The 14652-nt window shown below is 52.5% G+C and overlaps 1 protein-coding gene across 3 annotated transcripts in view; it reads left to right on the forward strand.

Moving 5' to 3' along the window:
- Grik5 (glutamate ionotropic receptor kainate type subunit 5) overlaps positions 1-14652 on the forward strand; it is a 64043-nt gene extending 49391 nt beyond the window's left edge. For all 3 annotated transcript variants that reach the window (XM_075988929.1, XM_075988938.1, XM_075988918.1), the window contains exons 15-20: positions 37-210; positions 8547-8712; positions 9063-9288; positions 10671-10799; positions 10896-11017; positions 13702-14652. In XM_075988929.1, the coding sequence (XP_075845044.1) occupies positions 37-210; positions 8547-8712; positions 9063-9288; positions 10671-10799; positions 10896-11017; positions 13702-14127 (1243 nt within the window). In that variant the 3' untranslated portion in view covers positions 14128-14652. The remainder of the gene's footprint in view (positions 1-36; positions 211-8546; positions 8713-9062; positions 9289-10670; positions 10800-10895; positions 11018-13701) is intronic.

A 14652-nucleotide genomic window follows, 5' to 3' on the forward strand; every position in this document is an offset into this window, starting at 1 on the left:
TACCTCCGCCTCACCCACCCACTCATCTCTCCACAGGCTGAGCCCTTACGAGTGGTACAATCCTCACCCATGCCTTCGGGCACGTCCCCATATCCTGGAGAACCAGTACACGCTGGGCAACAGCCTCTGGTTCCCTGTGGGTGGCTTCATGCAACAGGGCTCAGAGATCATGCCTCGGGCGCTGTCCACGCGCTGTGTCAGCGGAGTCTGGTGAGCCCCGTTGTACTACACTGTCAGGGTTGGGAGGCTTCCATTCAGGGATAGAGGGGCTGCTCTACTCTCCCCAGCAAGTTCCCGGTGCCCTCCATGCTATGCAATGAAGAGCCCAACCTCAACAGTTGCCCCCCGTCTCTATGACCTTGGGTAGGGGATGTCCCCTCTCTTTGCCTCAGGCTCCCTCGTCTGAAAAATTAGACAGAAAGGTCTGTCAGGTTTATAAGCATTTGACGATGGCTGGAACAGAAGAATTGTGAGTTTGAGAGAGGCCTGACCTTAAATATCCAGTTCAAGGTCACCATGGGCTACTAATAAGACAGCGTCCAAAAATACCAAGGATTAGGGCTATGGCTTAGTGGTAGAGTACTTGGCTAGCATGTACAGGAGACCAAGTTCATCCTGAGCATGTGAGGAAAGGGAAGGGCCCATGGCTCGGGCGTCAGTGAGTCACCTGTGCTGACATGACCAGAGGGGCGTTGCTATCGCTGTGACATTGCCCTGCTTGTTCCAGAGATTTAGAGCAGGGATCCAGTGTCCTGGATAAGATTCATTTTCCCCTGGGACATGCACTCGAAAGTTCATGCTAGCTACAGCTCATGCCTGCCCTGCATTTTAAAAATATTTGTTTATTTGCTTATTTTGTGTGTGTATTCGTGTGTATGCACAAGTGTGTGTATGTATAGAGGCAGGCGTGAGTTCCTTGTTTGTTTAGATTTTTTGTTGTATTATGGTGTGTATGGTGGATGTGTGTGGGCATATATGCATACATGCAGTTGTGTGTGCACATGCGTGCAGGAGTGTGCGGAAGCCAGAGGCTGACACTGACCATCGTCTCTGTTGCTCTCTACTTTATTATTAGAAACAGGGTCTCTCACTGAACTTACAGCTCGCTAACTTAACTAGAAGGCCAAAAAGATGGCCCAGTGGGCACACGCTTGTGCTGTGAGCCTGTCAGCCTGAGTTCAGTCTCAGAGCCCACAGAAAGATGGAGAGAATCAACTGCAGAGTTCTGCCCTCCACATACACACTGGTGTGCACATCATACACACACACACACACACACACACACACACACACACACACAAACAGTAAACAACCAAGCAGCCAAGGCATGGGAGAATAGAGCTCGGTTGGTGGTGAAGTGCCTGCTTAGCCTGCGTGAAGATCTGGCTTCAGTTCCTGTCAGTGCATAAACAGGGCCTGGTGGTAGACACCTGTGTTCTCTGCACTGGGAGTTACAGGCGGAGCATCCTTCAAGTGCATCCTTGGCTATACTGAGTTTGAGGATAGCCTCAGCTACAGGAAACCTTGTCTTAAAAAGAGGAGGGGTGGGGCCTAGGAATACAGTTCAGTGTACACTTGCCTGGTGTGCTCACTCTGAGTTTAATACCCAGCACTGGAAAAACAGAAATCCAGACAGAACCTCTGTGTTCATTCCTGTCTGCTACAAAGATCATCACCAATGTAGTGCTTTAAGATGACACAAATGGGGCTGGAGAGGCAGCTCAGGGGTTAAGAGCACTGACAGTTCTTCCAGAGGAGCCAGGTTCAATTCTCAGCATCCACATAGCAGCTTAAAACTGTCTGTAACTCAAGTTCCAGGGGATTTGACACTCTTACACCAGTCCACATAAAAATAAGTTATTTTTAAAAATGACACAAATGTACTGTCTTATGGTTCTGGAGGTCAGAAACCCAAATCAGATCTGTCAGAGACCTGCTTTGGCTGGGGTTCAGGTCCCAGAAAGGATGTGTAGAGTTGTTGGGGATGGGGGGTGTGTGAATCAGGTTGGTTGCCAGCAGCATTTAATTGAAAAGAGAATACTCCTTTTATTCTCTGTAGTTGCACAAAGGATTAGGTGGGAGACAAGGGGCTGTAAACTAGGGAGTATTTTGAGATCTGGGATTGAGGAATTTAGCCTTGACCGTAGTAATAGGCACCTGTCAGGTTAATGAAAGGGCTGCAAGTTCCTCTTGCTAGAGATAAGAAGGACTGTTAGCAAGCAGGACATTTCCTCAAGCCCCTGAAGGAATGGAGACCCTTATCCAAATGCCTGACTTTGGGAAAAGGACTTCTGGGGAGCAGACCTTATATTAAATACAGTTTCTTAGTCTGACTATATGGACCTGTTCCCCTCTTACCGCACCCAAAGGAGACTGTCCTGATGTCTTACTCTTTTTCCATTATATTGTACCATTCTGACTCCTACACTCACTAGCTGAACTCTTGCCCTTAGTGGCCTCAGGCTCTGGATCCGAATTGTAGGCTTTTCATCCTTGGGGTCCTGCATGTGTAGTAAATCCAACGTTCCTGTTCTTGGGGTAATTAGGAGGGCACAATGGGATTTCTGGTTACTCGGTCAGTGGTAGGGATTTTTTCCCAAAGAATAGAGAGGCTACCATTGTACACATTTTCATCCTTTACCAAAGCCCTGCACAAAATCTCCCAAAGGGAAAGGCACTAATAGTGAGAATCATTAAAAATAAAAGTTAAAAGGTTCTGGAGAATGGTGGTCTGCAATGTTGAAACGCTGGAACTTTGTCAAGCAGCAGTGGTCACCATGTGGTCCATGCCGTAGGTCTCACAAGGCTAAGAGTTATCTTTTCCAGCTTTTACAATCCTCCTGTATTCTCTGACCTTTGGCCTAGTTTATCAAACAAACAAACAAAAAATTAGCATAACTTCATCAAATCTCTCTCTTGTTATTTATTTTTGCAAAGCTAGATATTGAAGCTAGGGGGTTTGTGAATGCTGAGCAGGAATGCTGCGTACCCCCCTGGGCGATGCTAGGCAGGGGCTCTCCCAATGAGGCACACCCCTGGTCCTCACTGGGGATTCTAGGCAGGGGCTCTACCACTGAGCCACACCCCAGCCCCTCACTGGGGTATTCTAGGCAGGGGCTCTACCACTGAGCCACACCCCAGCCCCCACTGGGGGATTCTAGGCAGGAGATCTACCACTGAGCCATAGCACTAGCCAAATTTTTGTTCTTGTATTTTGAGACAAGTTCTCACCAAGCTGCTTATGCCTGTCTGGAATTCACTCTGTAGCCCCAGCTTGCCTTGAGCTCTCAGCCCTCCTGCCTCAACCTTTGAAGAACCTGAAATTACACTGCTTTTCCACTAGACTCACTTCTGATTTGCTTCCACATCCACACACTTGTGTTCACCAGGCCTGTCTGCACGGTCTAGGATCACTTCCTCGTCTTAGCCCTAATACCATTTCCAGAGTCCCATTTACCATGCACTGAAAGGTCGATGTTTTCCAAGGGTTGAGGGGCAGATGTGAGTCTGTACTGTCCTAAAGGCACTGAGCCAGTGGTCTCCACTCTGTGAGCCCAACTTCTTCCTCCTCAGCCTGGGCCTGCTTCTTGAGGGCCCTGCCGACTAATCAGCCATTCCCTACCCTCTCCCATTCATGGCTCCCTGCAGCTGTTTGCCTGGCCTCTGCTCTTCCACACCCCTCGTCCTCCCACACACTCTGCTCATCCAGCAGCACTGTTCGTCTCCTCATGTGACTCAGTGACAGTGACTACAGGCCAGGCTCCCACCATCCTGCAGGAGGACTGTAGGGCATCGATGCTGTCATCCTAGGGGACGTCGTGGGCCCTGGTCAGAACATGCCTCCTGGGCAGTGTTCATTCAGCCCAGTCTCCTGTAGCCATACCTGCAACCTCAGCACTGAAGACAGGTCAGCCTCAGAAACCAGCATGCCCAAATGCTGTCCTTTACCACAAGGGGGCTCTCCCTTGGTCACTCTTTGGGAAGTGGATAATCCCACGACCTCACTCTCCTTGCTCTCTGAGCCCTGCCTACCTTCACACCTCAGTGTCCAGAAAGGTCTCTGGGTTGCCTCCTCAGCTACCGTCTCCACACCCTCCTGTCAAGAAGCCCTCAGCCATGCCGGGCGATGGTGGCGCACGCCTTTAATCCCAGCACTCGGGAGGCAGAGGCAGGCGGATCTCTGTGAGTTCGAGACCAGCCTGGTCTACAGAGCGAGTTCCAGGACAGGTTCCAAAGCTACAGAGAAACCCTGTCTCGAAAAACCAAAAAAAAAAAAAAAAAAAAAAAGAAGCCCTCAGCCTGATCCAGCTAGCAGCAAGGCTTCTCCCCTTCCCCTCAACCCTCACTTCACATGTGACCATTGTATCCATATGTCCAGTCACCGCCTTAGCTCAGACAGCATGTGTGCCCCCTGCTACTGCCCCCTGCTAGCGTATGCTGGCACTTCAGTCCTCAGCTTCAGCTTCACATTGCCCACTGCCTTCTCCCCACCCTGCCGTGAATCCACCGGCACCAGCAGTGTTTGCAGACCCCCTTTTCATAACTAATATTATTTTAATGCTTTTACATCCTGAGGTGATATTTGATTTTTGTTAGGGCTGGTGAGATGGCTCAGTGATTGAGAAAAGTGTGTACTGCTCTTGCAGGGGACCCAAGTTCAGTTCCCAGCACCCAAGTTAGTAGGCTCACAACTACCTGTAACTGCAGCTCCAGGGGATCCAACGCCCCCTTCTGGCCTCCAGTGGCACTGTATTCACATGCACTGACAAACAAGATTTTTTTTTAAAGCTTTCAGTACAATGCTCTAGTTGTAATGAGGGGAAAAAAAAGGTGGTTTGATGTATTATTTGTTAGTTTTTTGAGAAAGAGTCTCACCATGTAGCCTTGACTGTACTGGAATTCACTATGTAGACCAGGCTGGCTGAAAACTCACAGAAATCCACCTGTCTCTACCTCCCAAGTGCTGGGGTTAAAGATACGCACCACCATGCCCGGGTAGGTGATGTAATCTGTGATTGGATAACAAAAGAGCAATAAGCAAATGCTTGTGCACGAACATGAGAGAGGACAGAAACAAAACAGGTGACATCCATTTATAATGAGTCAGGGCATGCTGAGAAGTAAGGTCATTGATTGGAACGCTGTTGACGCTCGGCGTTGGCACAGGAACGTGCTGGTGCTGGAATGAATCACTGGGACCTGGTGCAGCTGGCCCGAGCGTCTGGTCTTGGTGACTCAAATACCAGTGGAATTGCTGTCCTAAATGTGACTTCCAGAAATGGTGGATATTTTTTCAGCAGTTCTCCACACAACAGCATCTAGCCCTCAAGCTGAGTGAGAGCTGTGCTCTGGAGATTTCAATTCATACTATGACCGTGTAAGAAATACATTTCCCTGCATGGAGGAGTCAGACTTTGGGAGCCGTGCCCTCAATTTTCTGTGTTGTTCAGGCCAGGCCTTGCATTGTCAGCCCGTCCACTGGCAGAAACCAAGACAACTAACAAAATACCCCACACTTGACCCAACATGAAACACCCTCTAGATGCATGTCTCTGCTGCAGGCCACGCCTGAATGCACCTGGCTAGGGCTGCTCACTTCCAGACTCCTTGTCTGAGCCTCTTCATGGATCCAGCCGTCTTGTGCTGATTCTCTTGGGTGCTAACAGCTAACCCCAAATTTACCTTGTCCAAATAGCTCAGTGAGCAACCAGTCCTTATCACCCTGTGCCCACTGCCTCCACCCGTGCACCATGTTGCGGTCTCAAGGTCCAGCCTGGCACCTGATGTGTGCTGGGCAGCCACCGGGTCATTTCTTGGTAGTGAATTACATTGGCCCATGAGGTGGGTGTGGAAAGATTGTGTCCATCCCTGGGTGTCATGTCAGGGTCAGAGGTTTGGCTTTTCAGGAAGCTGTATTATTTACCCTTCTGTCTACTCTCCCCCAACCCAGAACGTTTTGCACATGTGCTAGGCAGAGGCCAGTGGCCTGTTGTTGTTAAGGCCGGCTAAGATACCAGCGGGGCCTGAGAGGCTCTCTCGGGTCTATGACTTGCAAGAGGGCCTGGCCACTCTTACTTGGCAGAGCAGGAGGGTTACCAGGGGAGGCCAGGGTAGAACAAATGGCTGCCCTAGGGTCCTGCAGCCAACCCCATTGGGTACCTATTCTCCTGTGTGAGTCAGGCAGTGTCATTAAGACAGTGACAGTAAGCACGTGCCTAGCACAGTCTGTGTTTTAGGTTAGCCCAGTCCTCACAAAACCCTGTGTGGCAGAGCCAGAAGTGATGCGACCAGCCCAGGTGAGGACGCCTAGCCTCAAGGTCACCCAGCTAGACGCCCAGTGGAGCCAGGACTTGGGGATTTTCCAGCTCTTTCCGTTATTGATTTCTAATTCACTTCCATTGTGGTTGGAGAACATTCTCTGTAGGTCTTTAATCCTTTTAAATTTATTGAGACTCGTTCCGTGGCTCTGCAATATGGTCTGTCTCGGGAAATGTTCCCTGTGCTTGCCTGGAGATGAATTCCAATGTTGGTGGGTGAAATGTTGTAGAAATGTCATTGAGCGTGAGTGGTTTGAGGTTGTCCACGGCGTCTGCCTCCTCACTGATCTCTGTGCGGCTGTCCTATCAACCACAGGGAGGGAAGTGGCGGCGTCTCTGTGTGCTCTGCAGTTGTCAGATGGTTATTTTGCTCTGTGGGTTTGCTTTCTCTCTTTCTCTCTCACTCTTCCACCCCCACCTCTTTCTTTCTCTCTTGTTGAGGTCAAACCCAGATATTTGGAAAAATACTTTGCCACTTAGCTAAACTCTCAGCCTTTTATTGATGAATTCCTGGCAGGTTCTGTACAGCTGAGCCACGCTCCAGCCCCTCACTGGGAAATTCTAGGCAGAGGTTCTACCACTGAGCCACACCCCAGCCCCTCACTGGGGGATTCTAGGCAGGGGCTCTACCACTGAGCCATGCCCTAGCTCCTCAGTGAGAGAGGGTAGGAAAACATTCCACTGTGTAATCAGTTTTTTATTTTATAACTTTTTTTGAGACTTTATAGCTTTTTAAAATTTGTCTTTATTGCTGGGCAGTGGTGGTGCATCCCTTTAATCCCAGCACTCGACAGGCAGAGGCAGGTGGATCTCTGTGAGTTTGAGGCCAGCCTGATCTACAGAGCGAGTTCCAGGGCAGCCAGGAATACACAGAGAAACCCTGTCTTAAATACAAACAAAGAAAGCTTGTCCTTATTTACCGAGGGGTCTGCGCATGCCACGGAGCACATGTGGAGCTTGGAGGACAGCTTATGGGAGTCCATTCTCTCCTACCACCATGTGGGACCTGGAGATCAAAACCTCATCAGGCTTGGTGACAAATGCCTTGACCTGCTGGGCTGTCCCTTGCCAGCCCCACTTTGAATTTTGAAAATCTGTAATTATGGGCACTGATACGTGGGACTGTTCCGTCCTCCTGAAGTGTCCCCTCTGTCATCAGATCCTGTCTCTTGGTCCCGGCCCCAGTGCTTGTTCTGAGGTCCGCGCTGCACTACAGCTTCTGGATGCCTAGTGTTTACATTGTGTAGCTTGCCCATCATTTTGTGTGTATGTGTGTGAAATTTTATTTTATGTGGATGGCAATTTTGCCTGCCGGTTGTGTGTGTCCCTTGTGTGTCCAATGCCCAGAGAGGGCAGAAAAGAGCGTCAGATCCTCTGGAACTGGAGTTATAGATGGGATTTCCTCCCTGTGTGAACAGGGTTGTTCTTTGTCTGTCTGTCCTCGTGAGGTCTCACCTCTCACACTGATATCCAGCAAAAGGTTCAAGCAAACCTTGTGTTTCAGGATATCCCCACCCTATTTTGTGTGCCTTTTTCCTTTTGAGTGTTCTGTCTCCGAAATCCCATTTATCTTCACGCCTACCTAGAATTCCCCAGTGAGGGGCTGGGGTGTGGCTCAGTAGCAGAGCTCCTGCCTAGAATCTCCCAGTGAGGAGCTGGGGTGTGGCTCAGTGGTAGAGCCCCTGCCTAGAATCCCCCAGTGAGGGGCTGGGGTGTGGCTCAGTGGTAGAGCCCCTGCCTAGAATCCCCCAGTGAGGGGCTGGGGTGTGGCTCAGTGGTAGAGCCCCTGCCTAGAATCTCCCAGTGAAGGGTTGGGGTGTGGCTCAGTGGTAGAGCCCCTGCCTAGAATCCCCCAGTGTGGACTGGGGTGTGGCTCAGGGGCAGAGCACTTGACTAGCATGCTTGAGACCCTAGTTCTAATCTCTGCACTGCTAAAGATTTCCTCTATTCTGTCCAGCATTTTTGCTGCTCACATTGAGAGCGTATTTCCAGACAATCTTCCTCTCTTATACCTGGAGTCAGAAATTTCTGGAAGCAGTACTTAACCCTGGGAGTCAAGCTCTAGAATCCCACTCCAACCCTCTGCCCTAACTGGCAGGCACTGAACCTTTTGAAAGTTAGAGCCACTGGGGTCAAGGGTCAGGAGGAGCCACTCAGGAGGGGGCCATGGTTACAGGTCAAGGTGCAAGAGATGACTCCAGCCTGTGGCTCACGCTTCCCACCCCTCAGGTGGGCCTTCACTTTGATCATCATCTCCTCCTACACGGCCAACCTGGCCGCCTTCCTCACGGTGCAGCGCATGGAGGTGCCTGTGGAGTCGGCTGACGACCTGGCGGATCAGACCAACATTGAGTACGGCACTATCCACGCCGGCTCCACCATGACCTTCTTCCAGGTGGGTTACCCCTAGGACTTCTCAGGCTAGGTACCAGGGCAGTCGACATACTTGACCTGTTGTGGGGGAGAGCTGCTGCCTGGCTGAAGAGTGACTCTTGCCCAGTGAATGGAAACATGGAGGCAGATGGGGATCTAATGTGAGCCAGGCCTGGGTGGCACAGGCAGAGCAGGGTCAAGGAGGCTGCTGGGAGGGTTGGGCCATGTGGTATGAGTTGTCAGAAGGAAGGAGGGGGAGCTACAAGCTGAGATGAATTTACTCTTGTGTATGTGGGAAAGGGAGGGGACAGGGCTCGAGGGAAACAGTCAGAGTGGCCCTCACCCATCCTCCTTCATACTCCCTCTGCCAAGAACTCACGGTACCAGACATACCAGCGGATGTGGAACTACATGCAATCGAAACAGCCTAGCGTGTTTGTCAAGAGCACCGAGGAAGGAATTGCCCGAGTCCTCAACTCCCGTTACGCCTTCCTGCTGGAGTCCACCATGAATGAGTACCACCGGCGCCTCAACTGCAACCTCACCCAGATCGGGGGCCTCCTCGACACCAAGGGCTATGGCATCGGCATGCCGCTGGGTATGAGCAGGGCTGAACCGGAAATGTGGGATGTGGGGGCTCACTAACCAAGATGTGTGCGTGAACTCATGAATATCCCATGCCCGACTCTGTAAGACAAGCAGCCTTGCCCTGTGATCCTGGACAGGTGTGGTCACCATCCTGAGCTTCTACACTTTAAACACACAAAAAGTCAGCCTAGAAACCAGTGAGCTCCAGCCTCCGGGGATATTAAGAGAACTGAGGTGACTTTGCACGTACTCCTCAGTAAACATGAACTACAAGGTGCAACACCTCCGTGGGAGACGGGAGACAGGATTTGGGTTTGTTTGTTTTTCAGTTCTTTGAGACAAGGATTCACCGTCAAGTAGGTCAGGTTGTAGATGATGACCTTGAACTTCTTGACCCTCCCACCTCCACCTTCCACGTACTAGGGACACTAGGGACGTGCTTGCGTGCGTGCGTGGGTGTGTGTGTGTGTGTGTGTGTGTGTGTGTGTGTGTGTGTACCACTTCCGTGCTCAGCTCTAACACCATGCTCAGCTAAGACTTGCTTTTCTTTGCTTCATATCTCTACACCACGCCTATGTCCTAGCTCAGAGCAACCACGGAAAAAGCAGAAAGGAGCAGGGAGAAACAGTTTATAGTTCTGTACATATTGTTTCACTGCCCAGTGCGAGAAACCCAAGCGCTAGTTTGTTTCCATGGTAAGGTTTTCTCAAACCTGAGACTTGGGTGCTTACTCTGTCGGCCCAGAATCTGGCCCCTGGGTACCCAAGAAACACTCATCATCTCCACTTGCTCGTATCTCTCTCCTGCCTGGCATTGAGATGGGACTTCAGAGTAGAGAGCCCGAGGGGAACACATGAGAGGGAAGAGCGTGGATACAGAAGGATGGGGATGCGCTAAGCCGACTACTGCGAGGCCTTCCAGGTGGCAGGCATATTAGACCACAGATATATTAGACAAGCATACTACAGAGCCATGTCCTATAGCAGTAGGTGCTGACAAGGGCTGTGGACAGATGTAGAGGCAGAGACTGACGGGGAGTGGAAAACTTGGTGCCATTTTGAATTAAGTGGCCTTAGAAGACTCGAGAGGAGTCTCTGTGTAAGCAGAGACCTGAGGGAGGGGAGAGAAGGGGGTTCTGGGCAGAAGTCAAGGTCCTAAAGTAGAGCTTTGTCTGGCAGATATGGGAACCTGCCGGGCAGCCAGTGTGGCTGGGCTCCTCGGAATGGCAGCCGCCTGACAGAGAGCCTCTTCCTAGTTGCCATTGGCTTGGACAGGCCTGACCTCTCTCTTGGCTGTTGTGTGACGAGATCTAGTAGAAGCTGGGAGAGGTGGCAGGGCAGGTGGGGTTTGGGGTAGTGGGGCCCATGGTGATCCCCGCATATGCCTGGCCAGGCTCCCCGTTCCGGGATGAGATCACGCTGGCCATCCTGCAGCTCCAAGAGAACAACAGGCTGGAAATCCTGAAGCGCAAGTGGTGGGAGGGCGGCCGGTGCCCCAAGGAAGAGGACCACAGGGCCAAAGGTCAGAAACCCTTCCTATGCCTGCTCTTTCCCAGAAGCCCCTTGGGCCCCGGCCCACGCCCACACTGCCCATACCCTGGTTGTCCCTACCCTCCAGGTTTGGGCATGGAGAATATTGGAGGTATTTTTGTTGTGCTCATCTGTGGCCTCATCATTGCTGTCTTCGTGGCGGTCATGGAATTCATCTGGTCCACGCGGAGGTCAGCGGAGTCCGAGGAGGTGAGATTGACTGTGGTTAGTTAGGGCTGGAGTCTGGGAGACTCCAGGGCCCAAAGTGGTGGGAACTTGGATGAAGTAGAGGGAGGATATGAGAGGTGTTGGGGAGAGGGGGTCGGGGAGCCAGAAGTAAGAGGGGAGCCAAGAAACTCCTGGTTAGATAAAGGAGGTGACAGATCAGAGAACTGGACAAAGGATCCCCGAGGCTGAGAAGCAGGATACTGAAATACAAAAGAAACAGCTGGTGTGGAGGTGCACTCAGGAGGCAGAGGTGGGCACACGGTCAGCCACAGGACTGTCCACATCTGCTTAAAGAGTTCAAGCCCAGCCTGAGCCACATGACACCCTGTTTGAGAGACAGACAGACAGACAGACAAACCAAGCATAATCCCAGCCCTTGAGAAGCTGAGGTAGGAGGATTGCCACAGTTCGCCTCAGCCTCTCGGGTGGTAGCAGTGCAGGCAGGCGTACCCCCATCACACCCATCTAAGACTGTGAGGAGTGGCACATGCCAGGTGAGGGACGCAGGGTGAGGAAGTGGCTGGGCCAGTCTGCCTTATGTTTTCCTGGAAAAGGCAGGGCAGAGAGTGTATGCAGCAGAGAGGACAGAGGAGGGACTGGCTGGTTGGAATCGGGTTGGTGGGTGTGGAACATGGGGGCTGTCTTTTTTTTTTTTAACGTATCTGTGGTACTGAGCATAGAACCCAGGGCCTTGAGTGTGCCAGGCAAATGTTCTACCACAAAGCCCTTCATTGGTAGTTTCTTGGCAAGTGCTCTGCCAGTGAGCTATCTCCTCAGCCCTATTTTTACTTTCTATTTTAAGACAGGGTCTCACTGAGTTATCCTGTCTAACCTTGAATTCAGCCCTTAGCCCAGGATGGCCTTAAACTGGCAGTCCCCCTGCATCAGCTTTAGGTCTGCAGCCCTAGTCTCTGTAGGTTCACCCACTACTGTTTGGTTTGTTGTGAAGGTTGGCCCTTTGTTCTCTAAAACATGGCTAGTTCTGAGAAAGCCAGCCTTCCACCAGCCTGTAAGATCCTAGGACATCAAGCATCCGGAGCAAGAATTAAAAGCATAATGCATACACTTAGTGGCAGCTGGCAGGAGGCCTTTGTTCCTCGAAGGAGGGCCTCTCTGTGGAGTTGCTTAAGTGCCCGCCTGCCTGGGCAGCTCATATCCCCCAGAGCAGCGATCCAAGAGAGAAATGGAAGATTCTGGTCACATCCTGTCACTCAGCACAATCCTGATGTAATGTCGGAGGAGAGGACCACAGGACTGCCAAGGGGTGGGACATAGAGATTAGGTGCCATGACTCCCAAAAGTGTGTCTCCCCCAGCCTAAGATTAACTGTTTTGTTTATTAATTTTTGAGTTTAGACACAAGTGTGAAGGTCAGGGCTCAACTTTAGAAGTCCATTCTCTCCCTCCACCATTGTGAGGCCCAGAGAAGGAACCGGCCCCAGTGGCCTAGTCATCTCACTAACCCTGGTTTGGTATTTGGAAACAAGGCCTTGTTATATAGCCCCCACTGGCCTTGAACTCACTACATAGCTTATGCTGGCCCGAAACTTGTAGTAGTCACTCTCCTGTCTAAGCTCCCCAAGGCATGAGCTCCACGGTCTGTAACAGTGTCCCACTTGGATGTCTAGTAATGAAGCAAGTGCCAAGTGTCCAAGCTTGCATTGCTCTGTCTCCACAAGGCAGTCTCCAGTGCTGAGTGCAAGCATGATCTATCCTCACTCCTTCCTCTCCCTCACTATTTCTCGGCAAATCCTTTTGGGCTCTGCCTTCGCAGGACAACCCAGAGGCCTCTCTCATCCCTCTGCTCCAGCCTGCTGCAGCAGAGTCTCTACCCTCAGCCTCCTAAATCAATTCTCCCTTGCCTCCCGTTGGACGCTAGAGTAAACCATGAGCCTTATCATGGTCTGCTGGCCTTACTCAGCTGGTCCCCGCCCTCTGCTCATCTCCTCCCTCTCTCCCCATTCCTCCCTAGCCAGGCCCCATCTCAGCACCTTTGCACTGGGTTTCCTGTTACAGCGCTGTCTCACCCACCCGCAGGGCTTTTATCATGAGGCTCAGGCAGCCTCCACACGGAGTCTCACTGAGGACTTCCTCTTCTGCACCGTCTCAGATGGCAGCATCCTGCCCAGCCACACACACACTATGACTGTTTTCTCTCCCAAGCACCTGTGTGACAGAATGTCTTATGTCCCCATTTGTTGTTTTCTGTGTGCATACTTGAGGAGGGCTGGGCTCTATTTTTTTTCTCTCTCTCTCTCTCCATTGATGGGGATGGAACCCAGAACCTTACATGTGTTGGGTAAGATCTCTACCACTTACCTACATCCCAAGAACCAGGAATTCTCTATTATTCTTTGCTGTTACTTGGGGTGCCCAGATCAATGCTGAGCACTCAGTAAAATATGCCTTGCAATAATGTGGGGCAGTCAGAAAATGTTGTGCGGAAAGACAGGGGTCAGAAAGTGAAAGGCAGGTTCAGGGACAAACTCAAGGAAACATGGAGCTGAGAGAGGGATGGGGAGAGAGGGTACAGAAAACAAGCATTGGCTAAGGTAACGGAATTGGGAGGTGAGGAGGGGGTGGGAGGGAGAGGAGCGGTGCAGAAGGGAGATGGGGGAGGGGAGGAGGGCGCGTCGTGCACGGCGGTGACCGTCCCGCCACCCCCAGGTGTCGGTGTGCCAGGAGATGCTGCAGGAGCTGCGCCACGCCGTGTCTTGCCGCAAGACCTCGCGTTCCCGCCGGCGCCGGCGCCCGGGCGGCCCGAGTCGGGCCCTGCTGTCGCTGCGCGCGGTCCGTGAGATGCGACTCAGCAACGGCAAGCTCTACTCGGCCGGCGCGGGCGGGGACGCGGGCGCGCACGGGGGTCCGCAGCGCCTCCTGGACGACCCGGGGCCTCCCGGGGGGCCCCGGCCCGCGGCTCCCACGCCCTGCACGCACGTGCGCGTCTGCCAAGAGTGCAGGCGCATCCAGGCGCTGCGGGCTTCGGGGACCGGGGCCCCCCCACGTGGCCTGGGCACTCCAGCCGAAGCCACCAGCCCGCCCCGACCGCGGCCAGGCCCCACTGGACCCCGCGAGCTGACCGAGCACGAATGACCGTGGACGGGGCCGGGCATACGCCCCAACTGACTTCAGGGACGCGATGCGCCCCAGGTGGACAGGAAGCCGCAATTTTGCCTTCAGTTCCCGGTGAATTCCAGCCCAGCTCCGGAGCGGGCCTGCGCCCCCTAGTGGACTCGAGCGAGGGTGTCGCAGACACCCGCATTCCATCCCGCACCGAGGGCGGGAGGAGCGCAGAGACCGAGGACTCCAAGGGCTGGGGACTGTGGGGACCGCTCCCGGAGTTGGAAAGCGGTCCGCGGGGAGGACCCCAACCTGGAACTGCTCAGACGCCCCAAGACTTGACACGGCTCTCCACACTTCTGGAGGTGGGGAGGGCCTCTGGACATGTGGGTGTCTCCTGGTGCCCCTCCTCTCTTCTCTTTCTCTCTTTTTTGGGGGGAGAAACCTCAGATTTCTATGAGACGCCCCCAGGGAGAGGGTCAGTTGGGCCCCTATACCTCCCCCTGCTACATCTCAGTCCCTGTTGGAATAAAAAAAGAACAAAACCCCAAAACTGGG

Source organism: Microtus pennsylvanicus, chromosome 1 (assembly GCF_037038515.1).
Source record: "Microtus pennsylvanicus isolate mMicPen1 chromosome 1, mMicPen1.hap1, whole genome shotgun sequence".
Lineage (NCBI taxonomy): Eukaryota > Metazoa > Chordata > Mammalia > Rodentia > Cricetidae > Microtus > Microtus pennsylvanicus.